Source organism: Palaemon carinicauda, chromosome 39 (genome assembly GCF_036898095.1).
Source record: "Palaemon carinicauda isolate YSFRI2023 chromosome 39, ASM3689809v2, whole genome shotgun sequence".
In the NCBI taxonomy this organism is placed as follows: Eukaryota; Metazoa; Arthropoda; class Malacostraca; order Decapoda; family Palaemonidae; genus Palaemon; species Palaemon carinicauda.
The window spans coordinates 18,048,245-18,069,153 of NC_090763.1; the positions used below are offsets into that span (position 1 = coordinate 18,048,245).

The 20,909-nt window shown below is 42.6% G+C and overlaps 1 protein-coding gene across 2 annotated transcripts; it reads left to right on the top strand.

Moving 5' to 3' along the window:
- The first annotated feature begins 418 nt into the window (after positions 1-418).
- On the top strand, positions 419-9,405 carry RpL27 (ribosomal protein L27). 2 transcript variants are annotated; one of them, XM_068362636.1, is made up of 4 exons: positions 419-561; positions 7,356-7,578; positions 8,485-8,630; positions 9,338-9,405. In XM_068362636.1, exons 2-4 carry the CDS (start codon positions 7,360-7,362, stop codon positions 9,384-9,386), a joined length of 414 nt encoding a protein of 137 aa, XP_068218737.1. In that variant the 5' UTR covers positions 419-561; positions 7,356-7,359; the 3' UTR covers positions 9,387-9,405. The 2 variants fall into 2 exon arrangements, with proteins under 2 accessions (XP_068218737.1, XP_068218738.1); XM_068362637.1 differs by having other exon boundaries at positions 528-668.
- Positions 9,406-20,909: the final 11,504 nt, after the last annotated feature.

Below are 20,909 nucleotides of genomic sequence, written 5' to 3' on the forward strand. Positions count from 1 at the left end.
TGAAAAAAATAAAAATTACCACAGAAAAAAACATGATAATTAGATCACAGACTCATTAAGGGCAGGTGAGCGGATATACACGATAAAGGAATTGGTGATGATGATATGATAATATTATATGGTTACAATTGAGTAGAGAGTATATATGTGTTTCCATTCAAATGGACAACTATCTAAATATTTATGAGAAGGCGGTTGAAGATAAAGTATTTAATTAGCTAATATTTTTTTATGCTTTAGAGAAAAGTTATGATATGATGATCTATACAGCGAAAACATAGAGTATGGCCAAGGAAATATGGTTCTAAACATTAGTTCTTTTTAGAGAGCCGCTCAAAAGGTCGCATCACAGCTTAAATATTAAAATTTAAAATATTACATTTATAAGGAAATAAAAGATTTAATATATATGGTAAAATTACAAATAATACACTATATATGTAAAATGCTAAATTAAATCTTTACAGTCGAAAATTAAAAGTATTATTTGGCAAAAGAACCATCCACATCGGATAAGTTGCCAGTTAGTGCCTTTTCTGTTTTCTCTAAACACATCACCGTGTAAGTAAAGGTGGAGTCTGGAAATATTTTCTAAATATCGGCCTTAATCGGTGTCATCTTTACTTTGTGCTTTGTGTGAATTTATCACAAGTTTATGTAGTATTCTGGTAATGTATTTTTATGTATTTTAATATATTTTGATGAAGATATTTAAAGTAATATGGTTTTTCATCTTGACTTTGAATGTAAACAAAGCGGTGTCCACCTTGTAAGAACTTTTGACGGTCTTCGTGGTGAGAAATATTTCACGTGTTATGGCTGTTATTTCGTATTTTATATTACAATATTTAAGTAATTGTACTCTAAGTATGATAGGAAACTTAAACTTTCGTTAATAGGTAGTTTATGAAAGGGATTCATTGCCCTGAGAACTGATCGTCAAAATGCTTTGTGCAGCATGCTGGTTTCGCCGTCCAAAAATGTTTCTCGATTTTGACTAGGGTTTAGGTAAACTATATTTGCAATACACACAATTTCTTTTGGGGTTTTATTGTCACGAACCCCACCGGGCAATTTTCTTTCGCCGTTCCTTGGGTCTTTAGATATTAGTCCTCCCCGTGTCCTACTGTACCTTAATATATAGGTTTTTTCTTTGGAAACCTGTCGGTCATTGTAGTCGGTGTTTTAAATTTAATATATCCTACCTTAAGCCGTGTAGTTATAGTTGTTTTTTCTACCCATGTTGTTTTAAATACATGTAAATTTACTATAGCCTAACCAATACGGTGAACTTGGTACAATTATCTTCTACCTTTGTGGTACCATAGTTCCTGTTGGGACATTTTATTCCAAAATTACAATTACACATTCGAGGAAACACCCTAATGTATCAGCTGACAATGTGGACCACCTGGTAGGAACAGAAGTTTATGGTGGGGGAAATATAATGGAGGGAGCCTTTGTGTATCAGCGTCCAGTTCCACCCTTTTGCATAGAAAATGGGAATTTTCTTCCCCTTTGTTTAGTTGCTCGTTGTAGGACTTTTTTCTTCAAACACCACAAGGACATCCCCCTAATCTACAGACCATTTTCTTCCTACTTGCCTAATTGTGGGTATTTCCGCACCCCCAGCGAACCCCCTTACCCTGACATATTCTTTGAGCCTTTGTATATCAGCGGCCAGTTCCTCAATCGTTAATTAAAAATGGACATCAACTAACCTAAACTCCCCCCCCAACCTAACGCCCCCTGCAACCCTCCCTTACACTGCCATATTCTCAGACATTATACGTACAGGTGGCCGCTATCATACATACAGCCCATATTCTTAGCCGGCGTGACTGTGAATGATCCCCCGGTCTCAGAATTCTCCTTGACATTGTATAATGGTTCTTATCTGCCATTAGCTCGCTTCGCTCGCATGAAAATAAAACCAAGCTCGTATGTACTGGCAAGCGGTAATGTTAAGCTGCGCACGCTAACATCACAGGAAAATAAAACATCAACCTTGTATGCACTGGCAAACGTTAATGTTCGCTCATGCGCACGCTAACATTACAGGAAAATAAAACATCAACCTTGTATGCACTGGCAAACGTTAATGTTCGCTCATGCGCAGATTATCAAGGAGAATTCTGAGACCGGGGGATCGTTCAGACCGTCACACCGGCTGTCATAGACACAGATGGCTGCTATCAAACATATCCCTACTGGAGGAGCGATAATTAATGGTAAAACAAACCATTTCTGTACAGTATTCTCGGGGTCAAATTATCAGACCATTATTAATTCCCCTTATTTTCATCCTAAGGTACTGGGATATTTTTCAAATGATTGTTGACATTCTATCAAGTGTTGGAATATGCTCCTCTAAGTATGTTTTACATATTTTGGTGCGTTCTAGTTTATAAACACTGCGCATTGACTCATTTATGTACGTGTTATAATTTAACCATTTTTGTTATTCTAACCATCTAGTTTTTCTGGTTTCATTATAGTCATGGATGGTAAAAGCTTTTCTACTTAAAATACATGGGTTTCCCATAGGTGAAAGACTTCATAAATTTCCTATTTTCACTGCAAAAGGGATTAGCGTGTGCAGCGTACATAGGAGCTTGATGGTTTTCCTTCCCCACAAGTGAAGTGATCACACGGCTAAGCAAAAATCATTAGATTTAAAAAAAAAAAAAAAATATCCCTCTTACAGACTAAACCTTTTTTTTTTTTTTTTTTTTTTTTTCGTGTAGTTGGGCAAATTCAGTGAAAGCACATTAATTACTACAGGGAAAACTTGCTGGGTTTATGTATGATATTGGCCACCTGTGTGTATGATTACAGCTAATTTAGAATATGGCAGTGGAGGGGGGGGGGTTGAAAAGTGGCTGTTAGTCCACCTGTTATGTAAGTAAGGACACTGCTTGTAAGTTAGGTTAGGGGGAAAGTTAGGTAAATTGCTGTCCATAATTTCTTCTCACTTGAGGAACTGGCCTCGTGTTATACAAAGGCTCCCAAACACATGGAGTGACTGGCAGAGGTACCCCTCTCCACCAATGTTTCCTTATGAGCTCTTTTCTAAAACTTTTAAATGCTCCTATAACAATTGATTTGGTATTTTCCCTCAAATGGGCCTTTTTTTGGGCTGCTGTGGCTCGCTTTGCTTGCAAATGAAATATCACTGCTCTAATTTTGTGGCCAGCAAACCGTTACCACACACCATCCTTCCTCATGGGTCACATTAAGCTCCCATGATTACCTGGATGATTAAGTGATAAGCTTACCTAATCTTCGTGAGACACCTTTGGAAACTAGGCATTCAAAAGACTTAAGTGACATTCGCTATAAGGCGACCAAAATCAATGGAGAGACGCTCGACCTCAACAAATATATTCACATCTCACCCACCACTTGTAGTGCTAACCCCAACAAGCTTATAGATAGCCAGTTGTCACGCGCATCGAGTAATCATGGTAGCTAGTTTTAAATATTGATAATAAAAGCTAAAACCTATTTGGTAAAATGAGGAGACACCATCTAAGTAATGGCTTATTTTTTCCCTTTTTTATATTTTTTTTTTTTTATAATACGAGAGGTCTCTTCTTCATTTGGTTCAGTGCTCGCTGGCACTTGATTCTCTGTTGATATTACCGTCCAGTGACAGTTGCTCTACAAGCGTTTCATGGCCGCACGCGTCTTCTTACAGCGTGTACAATCGTTGCCATGTTTCCCCCTTGCATTGTCAGTCAGTTGATGTTCGGAACCCCATCAACCTGCCGTTCAAGACATTCACCCAATGATGCTCTCTATCTACTAATGGTCATTTTTCTGGAGATACCTGGCAACAATCTGATCGCTCAACAAAAAGTTGCAGTTTCGAGTCCAGTTTGATATTACAAGCCATGCTCTACCCCAGTTGAAAAAGCAGGATGCTGTAAGCCTATTGTTACAAATAATCGCTAGCAGTTGAGCAGATGATTATCAAATTCCGTTCCAATTATCTATTGGAAAGCAAAAGTATCAGTTAATTTTGTCTGTACACAAGTTCCCAATGATCTAGGAAAAATTTTTGAGTTGTAGGGTATACCAAAGAAATTTAGGAGCCTTTGTAGTTTATGGGGACAGGCCTTTGACCGGCCGAAAATCGAGTAAAAAACGTCCGAAATCTGCTCTTTTTCACGGGAATGATCACGGAATGAAATATTAATTTCACTAGTTTTGTAATTGCGTGTCCCAACCGCGAAAGATCACGGAATGAAGTATTAAATTCACTAGTTTTGTAAGTGCTTGTCCCAACAATCTTCATACTAGGACCACTCTGGTCATGGATGTCGGAAACGTGCGAGAAAAATGGACAACTAACCCAAAATTCCTCTCCTAACCTGACCTACAAGCTGTGTCCTTACCTTCCTCGTGAACTAACCCGGGGGGCTAACGCCCCTCTGCGACCCCCCAAACACTGTCGCTAACATACAAACCCCACAAACCCAACCTAACCGAACCTAGTAGTTCCCAGGTCACTGACCCTACCCGGGGGTTAGCCCCCGGACCCCCTTCGTAAGTCTCTCTCCTACACAAAAAAGGTATGGGCAGCACTCAGTTATATCTTAACCACATTGTCATAATATAAAAGTTACTCAGGCTTGCCTTAATATTCGATGTCGCAACATCACCAATTGTACACTTCTCACATGGACCCCTAAAATCACCTAAGAGGCCTTCTCGAAATAAATAATGAAAGAATTCGGGGGGTAACTCTGGTAAAATCATGTAGGTGTATATACCTTAGTCTTAATCGAATCAATTTGATCAATATGAGTGATAAACTCAACAGTATTGCTCAAAGAGTAACTGTATGAAACACGTCTATCCATTATAGCGGTTAGAGTTGGAAAGGGTCGACTCCAGGTCATCTGGGGGAGGGTTAAAAATTTTAAATCACGCGGGCAACAAAAGGTTTAGTTCGGTTGCTTTGTTTGACACTGGCTTTATCTACCGAAATATCTTAACTAGATGTTGGCTAGCCTAAACTTTGGGTGTATATAAAATAAATTAGTATTCGGAATAATTTCAGGACGTGTCCCAACGAAATAATTTTAACAAGAGGTTAAAAATGAAGATTGTTGGAATTAGCGAAAACATAAGTCCGAAGATCAATAACTGTTCAAGCTTGCGCCACCAGCTGACAGGCGAAGCGAGCGCCGCCAAACGGGTGTTATTATAGTCGGGCAGGAAACAATGCTTGCGGGAAATTTTACGATAGAGTAAGTTGGCCGTGGCTTCAGCGGACGACACATTGTAACGACCTTTCCCTAACCTAACAATTCATGATAATTACCATAGCAGTATCAAATATCACTATAAATGACGTGTCTCCTAAAACTACAAACTTGACAAACAGGTAAATATGTAGATTGACGGGGGCAGTATTAAATTGTAAAAACTAACGTTTCTTAGACTGGGATGACATGGGCTCTATCTATCGGGAAAGTTGGAAACTAAGCAGGAGCTACCCATGACTTGCGTTCGGACCGTGCTGAACTTAGAAAATATTGCCGTGGTAAAGGTAAATTATGATATTCAAAATGATAAAATAACATCATATTATGCTATGTTGGATCATTGTAAAGAAGATCTTCCCCATAATGAAAAACGATTTGGCTAGTAATAAGAAAGTTATCGCCCTGTCCCCGAGATTTATCCAGCCATTACAAACCCTGTACATTCGACCACCTGTAATGTATACTGTAGTGTGTTAGCGGGTGTTGGTGGGTTTTGAAAGGGTGGTTGGTTGCTTTTACCCTGCAAACATGTTTGAGCACCATTAGACTTGAATCCATTTACAAGATATTCATCTATTAATCACTAACAACTAAAGTATCCATGCTTCAAGGTATTCTCTGAACTTGCCATTTTGAGGATTGAAAGGATGGTGTATACAAAACTCTTCATGAAATGGTTCCTTGGAAGACCATTTGCACCTGCAATGCATAGTATTCAAGGGGGTTGGGTGTATAATATTTTCCCTTGAGTAGGTTAAACTTTAGTATAAAGTTTATTGGGTTTCAGACTGCTAGCATCGTTTTGAATAATTTTGATAGGGTGTAGAATGGTGGATGCACCTGGTGGCTAATCCAAATAGAATTGTGGGTGGTGGTTGTAACATAGCCAACATCAAAGATATGTTAGGTTGTTACCCTTGTTAGGCACACCCTTAATTTAGTAAAATGTCACTTATCTGCCTGAGTTTGCCCATCCCAATAGCTCACACTTGAATTACTGTGTTCATTTCAATGAATTACTTGAGCATAATGGCTAAGTTTTAGTATCTGTAGCCATTTAGCTGTTAAAGTTGCTGAGTTTTAGTATCTTTAGCCATTTGGCTGTTGAATGCTACCACCAGTGCATGTTATTGAAAGTGACAAGTATGGTTGGCTGTTGAATGCTACCACCAGTGCATGTCATTGAAAGTGACAAATATAAGAGCTACTGCCTTTAAAAATTCAAAGGTTAGACCCAACATCAATAACTGTTGTTGATAACTGCAAGGTGTTGCTATCGTTGAAACCCTTTGCCAAATTATAAACAGCCTGATGCTTTCAGAAACATGAGTACGGCTATGACGTACCCTTTAAGCATCAGGCAACTGACCCCTTATAGGGATAACAGTAGGAAAGATGGTGGTACTCTGTTATTTGATGGAACAGCAATCTAGCTGTAGATGGTGTCCTACTTTGCCCCTGTTCTTGTATGAATGAGTGTTCTGCTTTGCTTTGACTGTGTGTATCATCCTTAGCTCTTCCCTTATCCTGAGTATGACTCGCTAGCTGAAGAACAGACTGGAATACTACAATACTCAAAATAGAGAAAATTAGAACATTTCTCCAGAATAGATTGGTCACCGAAAATCTTACTCTCAATAAGCCAACTTTTGATCAGAAGAGATCATTTATTTTGAATTGGAGTGTTGGGAATATGCATAAAAGGGTCTAGCTTGTTCCGTGTAGAAGTTAGAATCTGTAATTTGGTTTTGAAAGGTTTTAGTTATTGATTGAGAGTGAAATCTTGGCGAATAGGTTTTAATGTGATCCTAATCTCTTGTTTTTCTTGAATTCTATCGTAGGAATAATTACCTTTCTTCTTGACTCAATATTCTAATATTTTTGTTGTCTGTGGTAACCAGTAGACTGGGAGCAGCCTCTAATACCCCTCAGTCTCCGTAACATACCAGGTGATTGCGAGTTTCTAAAACTAACAGGTAGCTATAAATGTCCTAGACTCAACCAGTTGTAGTAGTACTACTGTAAATTTTGCTTCATATAGGTCTTACCACAAGAATAATTAGAGCTTTTATTTTACAGCACAATGGTGAAGGTGTATAAACCTGGCCGTGTGGTCATCCTGTTGGGTGGAAGGCATGCTGGCAAGAAGGCCATCGTTATCAAAAGCAATGAAGACGGCACGCAAGACCGGCCTTACGAGCATGCCCTTGTTGCTGGTATTGAGAGATATCCCCGCAAAGTTACCAAGAAAATGAACAAGAAGAAAATTGCAAGGAGATCTAAGATCAAGCCTTTTGTTAAGGTAAGGATGATTTTGTGTTTAAAGTGTCGCACACTATTTAATAATAGAAAAACTTATACAAGAAGTCTTTGGCTTGAGTTCTCCATTCTTATACTGTATTCATGTTTTGTTCCAAGAAACACACTGATTTTGTTCATTTATTGCTCTAATTAAAGGAAAATATAAACTAACTTTTTTCATGTTCAGTATGATACTTTTCATTCAATATACAGTATACAGAATGTAGTCTACTCATCCTCTTGAATTTTTTCTTATTGTTTCTTTCATTCTCTTAACTTTTTGATGCAGTAGTTTTTTTTTCTCCACTCCACGTAGCCATCACTAAACATTTCCACGGCCATCTTTTATAGCATCTGCTAATTTCAGGTTAGAAAATGCATAAACCCCAGCGTCCAACGATATTTATGCCTGAATTTACTAGTATGCTATGTCATTACTGGTGTTATTACACAAACATTTATTTGTTTGTTCCTTTATGAACATGTATCATAAAGCAATTTTTATTGGGATTTAATGGGAACTTTTCGTTACTCGTTTTAAGTTCCGTTTTTACTTAATCTCATATACAAATGTTGTGGGCTCTTTTCCCCAAATGCAAAATATTTTCTAGACTTTAGTCTTTACTTTAAATCATCAGTTCCTTTCAAAGTTTGTCACATTATTATTAGGAGAGGATGCTTTCAAGGAGGGTTCCTCATGAGGCGCTCTTGGTTATTGGTAAATAGTGTGCAGCCTTCATATGTTCTAACTGCTCCTGTCCTTTTTTTTTTATACTTGATGTCAAATCATGTTCCTTTACATCCATTATGAAAAGTAATTTATTGGTAAAGTGGAAGATTTAGTGAATTTGAAGAGAAACTTCAGTATAACTATAATGGAAAACTAATTATATTACTTACTTTCTAGGTTGTGAATCTTAAGCACGTTATGCCAACCCGTTACACCGCCTCTGATATTATCTTTGATAAGGCAAAGATTAACAAGGAAGCCCACAAGGACCCTGGTAAGAGGAGAAGGATCCGCAGAATTGTCAAAAATAAGTTGGAAGAGAGGTAAGTTCTTTACTTCATTTTGTTTATATATATGGCTTTAAGTTGATGTAAAACTTGTTCGTGTGTAGAGTAAGCTTTCACTATGTAAATCCTCAAACTATAAAGCTATTTTGTCACCATAATTATTAATGGCAAGGTTAATGCTTGATATTTGAACTAGTAAAATCAGTGCAGCATAATGATTGTTGTATTTTATACATGTGAAAATCATGGATTTACTTCTGTATCCATTATTTGATTTGAATTCAACAATTGTACTGGTAATTAGATCTACTGACAACCAACATTTTTTTTACTGTATGTGCAAATGATGGGTTTGTTCATAAGATTGTGTCACATTAAACTTTCTTGGAATAAAGTTGTAAGACAGTAATGTTTGTCTTACATATTTGGGAAAGGATAACATTGGCTAGCATCAGATGATCTGCATGTTTTCACGTAATTTTATATAATACAAATACTGTACAGTACTGTAATTTAATGTGAAATATTACTGGATGTTTGTCTTCATATTTTTAAGGTTTTGAAAAGTTGAGAGGGAACTGCAGTCAGTGGATTTGGAATTCAAATGTTTAACATAAATTTAGTTCAAATTTTCAAATAGGTTAATATGTATGTTCAGTGTTGCAAATCAATTACACAAGTAGCATTCAGAAGTTGTGCAATTGCTTCAGAAATTAATGCTAGTCTTTTTTTTTTTATTTCAGGTACAAGACTGGAAAGAATCGTTGGTTATTCCAGAGGCTTAAGTACTAAATAAATTTTTGAAGAGAAATTTCAATTTTATTGACCAGTTAAGGAAAATTGAAGTTATTTACAGATTTTACCAAGTTTGTAGTTAAAAGAAAATGTTAAAAAAAGTTTATATGCTGCTACCCATCTTTGTTATCCTACATATCACTACAATAGCATTACAGTAAGATAAGTAGAAGGATGTTTGCTTATAAGAAAAATGCAATTTTGAAATACTGATATTGCACCTTTGGATTCAGTAAATGGCAGTTAGTTTTGACTTGAAAATGCATTAAAGATAGAAGCCTCAAACATTGACTTTTTTACATAAATATAATTTTTGCTATTAAGAAAGCAATGATATCAAGAGGTTCCTGTCTTGAAATTTCCACTTGTAATCTTGTCTGATAGTGGCAAGTACTCGGAACCTTAAGCATTATGGGCTATCTTGAAAGTTGGCACTGTCCAAGTAAGTGGGCTGATCTTGTAAAGGCTAAATATCATAAGGAAGGTTATTGTTGACATAGCAAATTAAACTGGCAACTATCCTCTCGGTTTGTGCTGTTCTTTGGGAATGCGCTGACGATGTGTATTCTAATGGATGTTGCGAAGACATTAAAATGTGTGACCCAAGTTATACAATAACGTATTGAAGACGTTACTCAAGAAAAGCTAAGTTTAGTATTTTGGGGTGGATATAGAAGAAAAATGAGAAAGGGGCTCCAGTAACTGTAAGAGCTGTTTTGTGAAGAAAGATCCCAATGAATAATTTATAAATCGGATTAAGAAAGTCCTCAAGATTTTTTAAGCTACTTTTAAGTAGGTCCAGAGAAACTGGGAAAATGATACCTTGATGAGAGATGCATTACCAGCTAAAGTCAAATTAAGAGAACAATCGCATGTCTAGCAAATGGATGTTCGTTCAGAAATCAACACCACTTACGATTTTAGTTGCCCCAATTTCTAAAGTTATTCTAGAAGTTTGTGACAGTTTACTACAAGCTGCATGAATAGTTGAAGGTAAGATATGCAATGAAAAATGCCCATTTTTATATATATGTTGGTTGTAGGTGTTCTACCTAATTTTTTGTAAAATAAGTATATCTGATGAACAAATAATTTTTACTTGAATAAATAGAAAATGCTATTATAGACATTAATTTGTTGAATGCTTTACATGAAGTAATCTTCATGTATTTGTTACAGAATTGATAATTGTCCCACAGAAAAATATTTTGTTTTGTCAGGCATCCAAATAGACACTTGCTCCATGTACAATAGAACAAAAAATTTTAGTCCAATTTTGCAGCCATTTCTGAGTAACAGTTAGATAAAGTTCATGTAATCATCATAACGTGTGTGTTGCAACCAAGCTGAAATGAAAGTTAAAGGTTGGCAAGTGCAGTATCACACAGGTCAAGTAGAGAGCAAGTAGCTTGTCAGTGGTAAATGAATGAAAGCAATCTCCTCAATGGTGTCAATTCACTAGTTTTTCAGATTGATTGTGGACTTGCTTCTTACTTTTACATTATTTTTGGTCTAGTGTAATGTTTACACACATTGTTACTTAAAGCAAGTTACTTACTTGACTTATCTTTGTAAATGGGCATTAAGCTATTTATATTGCAAAGAACAAACTTATTCCTGGAAAATATTTGCAATAACTAGCCATTTTATCCATAATTTTTCCTTAATTTTTCCTTAAAGCTTCTCATAAATAGGACAAGTAAGGTGGCTGTATTCAGGGGAATAGCCCATCCTTTAAGGTACATTGAGTGGCTGGTGGTGTTCTTGTTACCTTAGAAAGTCATAGGCTTCTGTTGTTGCATAGCATTGCGTTTGGCCTATTGGGGTGTCTTACTCAATTTGTATAGTTTGTTCAGTTTTGTCTCCTTTTATATCTACTTTTATATCTACTGTAGTACCTTTGATTGAAACATTGTCTGGATAAATCCTAAAACCTGAAAATGGTCAGTATGTATGCATTTGTAGGTGTGGTTAGTTGAAAATGTCTCGAGGATAAAGAAAGGTATAATGAATAAGGATTTTAAGTAAGGGTAATTTTTTATTTTTTGCCCTTTAGTATTTTGTGGAATTTTTTCTGATCATTAATTGGCTTTCTCCCATGCCTGACTTTACTCAAAGCCCCCTTAGCTACGTTGCATTCATGTTTTAGGCCTCTATTCCCTCCTCCATTTATGCGTCTTGCTGATCAACATCTAAATTTCTTCCTGAAACATTACACTTCCCAGTGCTCGTTGATGCTGAATGGGGGCCTAGGCTTTCCCAAATTCTTATATCCAATCAAACGTTTAAAATTTTTTGAACTGGCTTCCTTTGAAGTTTATGGGACTATTTGTACATTTAAAGATCCTAGAAATTGTTTTATTTATATCTGCTGGGGTACAGTATAAACTTCAGACTTGTGTTATGCCTAGTTTGTTTCATTTGACCAGACTATCAAAAAAAAAAATTGTTTAATTGCATCATAATAAGTTTTTAGGCAATGCTACTGCAAGGTGACGCTTCTTGCATGAATGGCGTACTGTACATCGCATATTTCCTGGTGGTTGTGCTAAGAGGAGACTCGCTCTAATAGGGTCACAACATTGTCAACACACGATACCCTTCTAGTATTGGTTTATCTTTGTCACTCACTAACAGTACTTACATAAATGTTTGATTAAAGTGTGTTGCAGCAGTGTCCTGTTTGCCCCTCATGCTGTGGCAAGAGGTGTTCGTTGAATCCCCATGCCAGTACTGTAGGGAAGGGCCATTCTGTTAGTGGGAGAGCTATCATTCTCAATGCAAGAAATAGTTCTCCTTCCTAGTCTTTTTTCTAGCAATAACAAGAAACGCAAGCTTGTTTTTGCTTCAAAAGTTATCCTTCACCTTCCTTCGTGCCCGGAACCCCCCGAGGCCTTTGTCACAGAGGACGACGTCCATATTGTAATTATAGATGATCACAATTTTGTTTGTGTATTATCACTTTGTACAATAACGAGTTTTTACATATTGTTCTTTAGTTGATCCTTTTGGATCTTGTCCAAGTATCCATGGTACCTGATTCTGCCATGCAAAGATCAATCTCCCCTGCCTCCCACTAGTGTTTTTTGAGCTGTGAGCCCTATATGGTTGATTATGCCAGGAACGACTTGTTACTGTCGGAGAGACCTTTACAAATATTGAAAGGCTCTGTTTCTGTATGCGGAACCGTAAAGTTGAGAATACCATTTCTCGTGTACAGAAGCAGCCTTATTGGAGGCTGCTTTTTAACTTTTACCATGACCAAGACTTGCCTCCTAACCCCAGGGGTCCTTAGTACCTCTCCTCTAGAAAGTTCTTGATGTCCCAGAGCACTCCAGTACGTAATTTTAAGGATGGTCGGACCGCTTCTGCGGTTTCCTTCACCACAACTTAGGCCAAGCCAAGTTGCCCCAAATCATTTGTCCTTGACTTCCAAGGCAACTGCTAGGAAATGTATTGAAAGTTTATGAAATTAGGAGGAGGTAGGAGTAATGTTGAGAGTAAGAAACAACACAGATTCAAACTTAGGGAGCAGTTTCCCGGTTTTTCTCCGCCTCCTTTTCCCCCCTTTCACTGAATATCACAAGGGAAAAGGAGGACAGGTAAAGTTGTTGATTCTGATGTATATATTAAGATGGAACAACCAATTATCTCAAGTTGCAACCACCAGGTGACCAGGAAGTTGTTATTATTAATAACTCTGGAGGACCACTGTTCAGAAGTGTCTTGCTAAGATTATGAGTTTGATCTATCGGTTGGAGGCCTTAGAGGAGCCTCCTCATACACAAACTGCGATCGATGCTATCTATATTTGTTCTCCAAGTCTCAGCAGCAGGAAGCTTTTAAAGTATACTAGGTCCTTAAAGTTACCTCCCTGTGCCCTTTCTCACCAGAGAAGATTCCATGTACATTGGCATGTTCTTGAACCCAATCCATATTGACACAGCTGTTGCTAACCTGGCACCATCTGTTCATTTAAAAGTTGCTGCTATGTTGGCTATTCAAATGTGTTCCTGGCTCAACTAGTAGTCTGGTTTCACACTTTGCTGTAAGTAAACTTCAGGTACAAATCCACCCTGAAACAATTGGAAAACATTTGTTGTCTTTCGGGTAACTATCCTCGAGTGACGCGATGTACTCTTAGCCAGGTGTCTGAAAGTTTTTCTCGTGGGATGTGATATGTCTTAGGAAGTTTAATCTTGTGAGGTTTTCATCTCTTTTCCCATCTCCTGATGTGACCCTGGCCTTACAGGAAGCAGAGGGATTTGGACAAGCTTTCCTGAAGATAGCAGTGGGACCTAGGATACCTGCCTCTCAATCCCATCAAAATTTTCTTTTTAATTAGTCCCCCAAACAGAGGTGGCTACTACCTCCCTCTTGAGTTCCAACAACATGGACGAAAACCCCCAGACCAATCTTTAGTGCTAGAGGTCTTCCTTGGTAATCTATTTCTAGGAGAAAATCTGAGGGGAGGTTGGACACATGTCATGTCATAGTCCTATTCCCTTTGAATGTTTGTTCTCTCAACAAGATTCAAAAGGGAGAGACTGGCCACCGTTCTTCAGACTATCGGGAAGACTGACATGGCATGCTTCCCCGTTCCATCCCTAGGGAGGAGTTGAGTATGAAGTTTTTTTCAGCTAGGTCCCTCGCTATGAGAAATAATTGTAATAGTAATTGTGTTAGGACTCCTTCAGATCAAGCTTCTAACAGATCAAGAGTGGCCAAGCCTTTAAAGTATGGCTGAAAAGTGATGCCAGAGAGGTAGGTTTATCAACAGGATGAACATCAGGCTGATAAGGTCCTGGACGACTGACTTCTAGTGGAGTCCCAATCCTTGCTCATAATAAAGCACGAAAGCACAGGGACCTCCTTATCTCTGCGACAAGTTGGGATCCAGATTAACCTAGACAAGTCTAGACTTTTCCATCAAAACTCCACAGGTCCCCGGGCATTTACATCGACTGTCCATGCTAGAGCGCTTCTAAGATTAAGAAAGGGAAATCTCCTCTTCCCTTCCTGTGGTAGAAGTTCCTAGGACATTACCATCACTGGAGCGTCCGACCACCCTGCTGTCTGTGCCCCAGGAGGTTGTAACAAGCCTCCATTGGTGGTTGAAAGGAGAATCTGCTAGGGAAACCTTCCCTACAGTTTTCTCTTCCATAGTACCTTCTGTTCTTGGATGCTTCTTGTCAAGGGTGGGGCACTCATGTAGGAAAGGAGTAAATCTCAGATCTTTGGTCACAGGTAGATGAGGCTTTTCACATCAATTTCTTGAGGTGAAATTGCGCAACTAGCGTTACTTCACTTCTCACTGACTCATAGGTCACTCCATTGTGCTGATTAGAGTGACAACTCCACGGTAGTAACCTACTGGTACATCTCCAAACAAGGAGGCACAGCCACTCTATTGCTCTGCCAACTATCAGTAGAAATCCACTAGTACGATCAACCCAATACAATAAAACTTAAGGCAAGGTTTATCCCTGAGAACAACTTCCAACTTCATTGCTGACCATCTTGAGTCGACCTAGGACAACAGTTGGTTCCGAATGGTTTGTATCCTCTAGTGGCAAAGACCTTTGACTTTGTGGAGCTCCCTTTTTGTAGACATGTTCACCACTCGCTGAACAACAAACTCGTGGTGTAATGCTTTCCAGTCCCGGATCCAGCTTTAGCAATGAAAGGTGCTTTCCAGCTGAGTTTTTACGCATTCCCACTGATCTGTCGGATTAGTCATGACCTGAACATAGTCCGAACATCACACAAGAAGTTAGGGTAATGCTAATAGCCCTTAGGTGGCCAACAGCATAGTGGTATCCAGACCTGCTGGAACTTCTTGTGGATATTCCAAGGGAACCTTCAGAATGGCCAAACCTACTTTGTCAACCGCATGTAAGAAAGTTCCACGAAACAGTGCACTACCTATCGCTTCACGACTGGAGACAAGCATTTTCGAAAGAGGTTTTCCCAGATCAGCTGAAAAGGCTTGATCAGCATGTCATGGAAACGTCCACTCATTTAGAGCTTGGAGGAGACGTGTCGTCCGTGAGAGCTCAAACCGCCCCCTTGGGTGTGACAAAGGTCCTTAGGTCTTTAAGGAAAGCCCTATGACCCCTTGCATAACGTCCTGGATGGGGATTTTACCCTGAAAACTGTTTTACCTTTGCCATAGCTTCAGGCAAGAGTCGGCTAACTTCATGGGCTTGCTTCTTATGTTCCACTCATGATGGTTGACTAGGGTGAAATTATGATACCCTGAACTTGAAAAAATTTATATAGAGTATTGGTTTATATCACAAGCTTTAATTAATTTTGATAATTTGTTTGTTCCAACACAAATACTTACCTCGAACTACTTTCTTAGGAGTTACCTGTAATCTCCTCTCTACCGACCAGAGTTTTGTGTAGCATGCCCTACACCCGTTTTCTAGGGGGTGCTAACCCGGGAGTGAGAGAACGTGCCCCGAGGGTAGCCTTGAGCTAGGTTGAGGTCCGCTTGGGTCCCGTTAGTCAGTAAGTTCTCTGGTCGCTACGTGATACCATATCTCACGCCTCTCTCGTCTCTCTCGACCCTTTGTGTCCGTCTCGTGTGTCCCGCGTGGTATCTTTGTGCTTATCCCTTGTGTTCTTGCGTGTTCACTACCCTTCCTTGTGCTTCCCAAGTGTATTCCTTGTTGATTCCCTTCGTTCATGTGCCTTGTGCTTGTGTGCTATGGAGCAGATCCGCCGTTGTCCTGGGCCTAGAGCCGGAAAGTCGTGTGGAGCGTTCCTTTCCAAGCCCGAAGTAGACCCTCACTCTCTTTGCTCTTCCTGTAGGGGCAGGATGTGCTCCCCATCGGATACGTGCTTTGAGTGTGTTAGTTGGAGTGAGATACAGTGGGTGCGTTACGGCACTAAGAAGAAGTCGTCAAAACGTTCGCCCAGGAAATCTAGCATCTCTTCGCCGTTACCGTCACCCAGTGGACGGTCCGACGGGGCTTCTGTCTCGACTTCCCCTACCCAGAGTAGGGGACGAGGTAAGTCCGTTGCGGGGAAAGAGCCGAGGGTTCTTCCCCAGGAGTCTAATGTGTGTGAAGTGGGGGTTGCTGAGACTTCTCAGGCTAGTGGGGGGCCTGGGGGTTCTGGAGACACTGCCCTTGTGCTAGGGGGGCACGTTTCCTCCGACGACCCCTTGTGGTGTAGTAATGTTGTGCCTGTTTCTTCGCCCGCTTCGTGGGCCTGTGTTTCAGGTTCTTCAGCGGCTGGTGACGCCCAGGGTAAGTTGGACTCCACGGTAAGTGAGCCCTTAGGGTGGAAGCTCCCTAAAATGCCAGGTAGGTCCCCGATGCGGATGGAAGAGGGGCTGGATACCTGGTTCCCTAGTGTAGGGCGCCAAACCTCTTTTCCAGCTCCTCTGACGGCGGTTCCAGAAACCTTCCTACAACCCTCGACCTCTGGTACGCAGCAAGTCGCGAAGCCCTCCGTAGCCCCCGCTTCTGCCCGTCGTGCGGGTGGTACAGTTTCGTCGGGCTCTTCGGATGGTGGGGCTTCGTTCTCTTCAGAAGAGGAAACGAGGAGGAGACATCGGCGACGGAGGGAGCGGTCCAGGAGCAGGCGTTCCCGCTCAAGATCCCGTTCGAGGTTCAGTAGGAGACGGTCCCGCTCTCCACGGAGGAAGTACAGGAGGAGTAGGTCCCCCGATGGTGATTGGGTCTTCGTTCCCCGTAAGTCTGAATTGCAGCGTTCCCCGGACCGGCAGTCCAGGGATTTCTCGCCACGAAGGCCATCCTCCAGACGCAGATATGACCCTCGCAGGGAGAAATGCGAGAAGGCCGCGAAGCTTCCGGTTCACCCCGCCCAGCGGGGGGAACCGTGCTTCCTTACGGGCAGCCTGGCCGAATCAGCACAGCTGGTTCGGCCCTCGGACTTAAAGGAACGGTTCCCTCTGTCGGGTCAGCCCACGGGATCCGCGTCCTCGTCCCCCAGAGAGAATACACGAACGGTAGTCCTCGCCGGCACGTCGATGCCAGTTCTGACCCCCGAACCTGGTGTGGAGGCTTCCTCCGGGGAAGACCGGTACCACCGCAGTGTAGTGCCTGTTGTTCCAGAACCGAAGCGCCCGGTGGGAGTGCCCGGTGCCCCGGCTCCTCGGGATCAGGCGGAAGGTACTGCTGACGGTAGAGAAGGTTCCCCAACTGAGGACTCGGCCTATCGGAAGGTTATAGGCCTGATTCGAAGGCATCATAGGATTGAGGAACCGGTTCCAACCGATGAGGACTACTGGAGGTCCAGCCTGACCCGCTTGATGCAGGCACCCGTCCAACAGAAAACCTCCCTGGCCCTGCCTGTGGCCCGAGATCTCGTCCTGGGACGGGCTCATGTCGATAGAGTTGTGGCAGGCAATGCCGAAGCTCCCAAAACGCAGAGCTCCTCGAAGTTGCTCCAAGGGCTCAAGGCACAGAGTAGGTTTTATGTGCCAGAGGGACAACGACCGGGAGCCTGCAAGGTGGAGCCTGCCCTCGACGTTCTGGGACAGGGTGCCCCGGAGGACAGAGCCTCTTCAGCCCCGATTTGCTTTTCGCAGTCGGAGGCTGCGATGATGGAGGAGATGTCAAAAGACTTGGTGCACGTCTCCTCTTGGTTGGACTGGTGGGCTTCCACACTGGTAGGTGTTCAAGCCACATATGACTTGACGGACCCGGAGCAGCAAAACCTCCTGAGGGAGCTTATCATCTCCGGGGGCAAGACCCTGAAGTTCCTCACGTATCAGTCCCTTGCCCTGTCAGCGAATTGGGTTCTTCGCAAAAGGGACACTATTCTGGCGAAGCTTTCCTGGAAGGTCCCAGACAGGGAGGCGAGGGCCATGAGGAGCCTTCCTGTGTGGAGTGACTCCTTGTTCGCCTTGAAAGAGCTAGAAGAGATTATGGAAAAGGTGGCTAAACGAAAAAAAGTGAACGCTCCCAGGCCTCAACCGGTAAGGAGGCCCCCCTACAAGAGATCAGCATCAGACGGCCCCTCTACTTCTCAGGCCCCGCCTAACCTGACGAGGAGAGAAGCCCCTTCTTCCTCGTTGGCTTCGGCGCCACAGCCCCCCCGTAGAGGAGCTCCAGCAGCGTCTGCCTCGTTTAGAACGGTATTCTGCCTCCAGGAGAGGCCGTTCAGGCCGCTCCTCCAGGAGGAGGTAGAGTGGGAGGCCCCCTACTCCTGCCCAAGCCTCAGGTTGGGGGATGCCTCAGACTACATAGGCAAGCATGGAAGGCTCACGGAGCAGAGCCCTGGACAGTATCCGTACTGAAGGAGGGGTACAGGCTACCGTTCTTAACGGAACCCCCGCCTTTAATTCCGGCCAGCCTGTCGGAGTGGCTGACACCCAAGGACCCGTTGAAGAGGGCGGCCCTTCAAGAAGAGGTGTCCACGATGTTGGAGAAGGGCGTCATGGAGGAGGTCCTGCACCCAGGGCCAGGTTTCTACAGCCGCCTGTTCCTGGTAGAAAAGGCGACGGGGGGATGGAGACCGGTGATAGACCTGTCAGCTCTCAACAAGTTTGTGCGAAAGACAGATTTCAAAATGGACACTCCGAAGTCGGTCTTGCTGTCCTTGAGGGAGAAAGACTACATGATGACCATAGACCTCAAGGACGCATACTTCCAAATCCCGGTCCATCCCTCAAGTCGAAAGTTTCTCCGGGTGAAATGGGGTACCCAGATCCTGCAATTCAAGACCCTCTGCTTCGGGTTGTCGACAGCTCCCCAGGTATTCACGAGAGAGTTCACGACAGTCTCGGTGTGGGCTCACGAGCGGGGCATTCGCCTCATCCGGTACCTGGACGACTGGTTGCTTCTTTCCTCCTCAGAGGACGTTTTGAAGGAGCAGGGTATAAAACTTCTCCAGTTTTGCAAGGGTCTGGGTATCATGATCAACCCAGAAAAATCGAACCTATCTCCCTCCAGAATGACCTATTTGGGGATGACACTGGATTCCCTACTAGTGAAAGCTTTTCCGTCAGAGGAGCGGGTAAGCAATCTTATGAAGATCCTTCTCCCTTTTGTGTCGGGGCAACCCAGGAGGGCGAAGGACTGGCAAAGGCTAATAGGTCATCTGGTGTCGTTGGAGAAACTGGTTCCACAGGGGAGACTCAGACTCAGGGCCATCCAATGGAACCTGAAGAACTTCTGGAACCAACTGGACTCGCCCCAGAAATTAATTCCAGTCCTGCCAAACACAATACCCTCCCTGGAATGGTGGCATTGCCTGTCGAACTCGCTCAAGGGGATGCCCTTCGCGTGGGGTTCCCCGGTGATGGACCTCTTTGCAACCAAGCTGAACGCACAACTCCCCGTGTATTCTCCTGTCCCAGACCCAAAGGCAGCCTTGGAGGATGCTTTTCAGCACAAGTGGGACAACCTAGACGTGTACGCTTTTCCCCCCTTCACGTTGATCAGGCAAGTGCTCAACAGAGTAAGGGCTGCCCGGAACTTAAGGATGACTTTGGTAGCGCCCTGGTGGCCGGAGAGAGAGTGGTTCGCAGACCTGAAAGACCTGACAAACCATCCTCCGTGGCCACTCCGCGACAGGCCAGATCTTCTACAGCAGCCACACTTTCTCAGGTTCCACGACAACCCACAGTCTCTACGCCTTCACGCCTGGAGACTATTGAGCGCCTCCTGAGGAAGGAAGGATATTCGTCAGGAACGGCTAAGAGGATGTCGCGATACCTGAGAAGGTCGTCGGCAGCGGTCTACCAAGCGAAGTGGGCCTCTTTCACGAAGTGGTGCGCTTCGAAGCGCATAAAACCCCTCAAAGCCTCAATCCCAGATATCGCAGACTTTCTAGTATATCTCAGAGATGAGATAGGGATGTCAATCCCAGCTATAAAAGGAGTACGAGCAGCCTTGGGTCAAGTCTTCCTTCTGAAGGGCATCGACCTGGGCTCCTCTAGACACAACTCTATGCTTGTCAGGAGTTTTGAAAAGTCCTGCCCCCCTCAACCTGTTAGGGTGCCTCAGTGGGACTTGGCTAGGGTCCTGAAGATGTTAAGTAGCCCCCCGTTCGAACCAATGAAGGATATTGTAGACAAGGATCTCACTCTCAAGACAGTCTTTTTGTTGGCCTTGGCCTCTGCGAAAAGGGTAGGTGAGATCCATGGGCTGTCTTATGACGTCTCTCATTCGAAGGGGTGGAAAGAGATCTCTTTCAAATTCGTCCCTTCGTTCGTGGCGAAAACCCAGAACCCAGCAGTCTGGGATCCTAAATTCGAGGGGTTCTCTCTGCCAGCTATTCCTAGGACTGGGAATCCTGAGGATTTGAGGTTATGCCCTGTCCGTGCCATTAGAAAATACCTTGAGAGGACTGCACATCTCCGGCCAGGCATCAAGAGCCTTTTCGTCTCCACAGGTGTTACAAAGAAGCAGGTATCGAAGAATACCATATCCTTTTGGTTGAGACAAGTTATTGCCAGGGCCTACAAGGAGGAGGGACTAGCCTTGCCAGGTACTCCTAAGCCCCATGACATCAGAGGTCTGAGCACTTCCTTAGCCT

Bases quoted from the DNA above. Each gene is read 5' to 3' on its own strand.
- RpL27 (XM_068362636.1), top strand. From the start codon at position 7,360: ATGGTGAAGGTGTATAAACCTGGCCGTGTGGTCATCCTGTTGGGTGGA. The intron at 7,579-8,484 runs GTAAGGATGATT...CTTACTTTCTAG, and splicing joins AGATCAAGCCTTTTGTTAAG to GTTGTGAATCTTAAGCACGT. The intron at 8,631-9,337 runs GTAAGTTCTTTA...TTTTTATTTCAG, and splicing joins AAAAATAAGTTGGAAGAGAG to GTACAAGACTGGAAAGAATC.